The sequence below is a fragment of the Echinops telfairi genome, unplaced genomic scaffold, assembly GCF_000313985.2.
Source record: "Echinops telfairi isolate 266 unplaced genomic scaffold, ASM31398v2 ScPeMD7_443;HRSCAF=831, whole genome shotgun sequence".
Taxonomy (NCBI): domain Eukaryota; kingdom Metazoa; phylum Chordata; class Mammalia; order Afrosoricida; family Tenrecidae; genus Echinops; species Echinops telfairi.
In genome coordinates, this window is record NW_022104341.1 from 30492148 (window position 1) to 30494248 (window position 2101).

General features: G+C 37.4%; 1 protein-coding gene across 3 annotated transcripts in view; it reads left to right on the top strand.

Annotated features, from left to right (window-relative positions):
* Positions 1–2101, top strand: part of KYAT3 (kynurenine aminotransferase 3) — a 73212-nt gene that overhangs the window by 30847 nt on the left and 40264 nt on the right. For all 3 annotated transcript variants that reach the window (XM_045291987.1, XM_045291986.1, XM_004699589.3), the window contains exon 5: positions 1735–1821. In XM_045291987.1, the coding sequence (XP_045147922.1) occupies positions 1735–1821 (87 nt within the window). The remainder of the gene's footprint in view (positions 1–1734; positions 1822–2101) is intronic.

Below are 2101 nucleotides of genomic sequence, written 5' to 3' on the forward strand. Positions count from 1 at the left end.
AATTTTTTTTTCATTGAAAGCACCACTCTTGTGTGAGAACATCACAGATTAATGAAGAATTTACAGACCATTTGAGGGATTCCCTGATTCATTTCTGGGTCCTCAACAATAGCTAATACCTAATATGAAGTACTGGAGCCCTGGGGGAATAGTGTTATGATTTGAGCTACTAACTGTGAGGTCAGCAGTTCAAACCCACCAGCAACTCTGCAGGAGAAAAATAAATGAGGCTTTCTACTCCCATAAAAAGATACAGTAGCAGTTCCTTCCTGCCTTGTAGGTCACCACGGGTCAGAATGTATTCAACGGCAGTGAGTTTGGACAGTTTTTGTTTGTTTGTTTGTAATTTTACTTTTTAATACAGTGTACCTGGCAGGCACTCAGACGGAGTTCAACAATTGATATAGACATAAAGGAACTGTAGAGTGTAAGGGCCTCATGAAACCTTGGTGTGAAAATTCTTGAACAGATACTTCATATGATAAGAAACATAATGGTAAATAATAAAGAGAGTGCTAACTTACCACTCATTTAACAAGGGAACTAATTGGGTATCATTCATTTTTTTAATTAACTGAGACAACTTCGTGTAGATTAATGAAACTATAAACTTATCAGACTTTTTAAAGCAATTTGGCTGTGTGTGTGTGTGTGTGTGTGTGTATGTAAAAAGTGTCATAACAATCTTTAGACTCTAGTCAGTCTAGCAATGAAGACTCTCATTAGTCTAGCAATAGAAATTATAGAAATTTAGTTAGCAAACTCGTTATTTTTAATTTTAAAATATGAGAAACTATACATACAGTGCTATTATTTACACAACCAAAAGGGAATAAAATTATTCTAGAATTCATGACTCTTCTACCAAAATTGAATAGTAAATATGAGTACTATAATAATATGAAAATTTCAAGAACTATGACATTTAAAAAAGAAAAAAATTGAATGTATATGATGGTTATAAATTGTGCACTCAAACTTTCTTAGAAAAGCAAAAAGGCAGAACCTTAGAACAAGATTGGGAATTAGGCGTATGGTAGCGATCGAACTGTTGAATTGCCCCACTGACCTGAAAGTCAGGCCCGAAGTCTGGTGGCAAAGGGTCATGGAACTAAGAAAAAAGGACCCGGATATGAGACACTTGAAGGAAAACTGGATGTCACACAAGCACAGTAATATCCTAACTCGTCTCTGTGTATCCACCCTGTTTTGGAATGCTTTTGAAGAAGAGAGAAGCATCATTCTTTTCAAGACGATGCTTTTTTTAAACAGTGCTCCATCATAGATCATTGCAGTGCTATCTTCTTTCCTTCGAGTCCTGCTCTGCCATTGTTTGATATACCACCTACAGTTAAGGGGGGAAATTCTAGATTTTATTCTATCATTTGAAGTAGAAAGAAAATTTTTATGTATGGAACATCCTTGATTAGGAGTATGGCCACTACCTCCAAAAAAAAAAAAAAAAAGCTGCTTATGCACATAGAAAATTGGGATGCAATTTTATGGACCCCCCACTGCAAAGCCATCCGCTAATAGATCTCCCGAAGGGGCCACAGACTCCAATGAAGTTTAGTCCCAAGGTCTCATATACTCACACTTTAGCTCCGTGAAGGCAAGGTCAACATTTTCAGTGCTGCATCTCAACACCAGAAACGTGCCTTGCACACAGTAGGTACACAATGTTGAATGAATTCATAAATTGACATATAATACCTTGATTTGTTTTTATTTCAGGTGATAATAATAGTTCCTTTCTATGACTGCTACGAGCCTATGGTGAGAATGGCAGGAGCGACACCTGTTTTTATTCCACTCAGATCTGTAAGTTTGCCCAGTCTGGTTCACTTGCTTTCTGACGTTTTGAAAATGGCCATTTGTTCCCAGTAATGCAAAACTGTGTTTGCCATTTGGGATTTCCTATATATCTCTACCCCAAAAGTAATTAACAATGTATAGAGGGAAAATTGGATTGCTGTTATTTGTTTGCTAGTACCTCTGTTGTCAAGGAGCCCTGGTATCATTGGGCTTCAAACCACAAGGTTGGCAGTTCAAAACCACCAGCCACTCTGAGGGAAAAAGGCAGGGCTTTTTACTCCCTTCA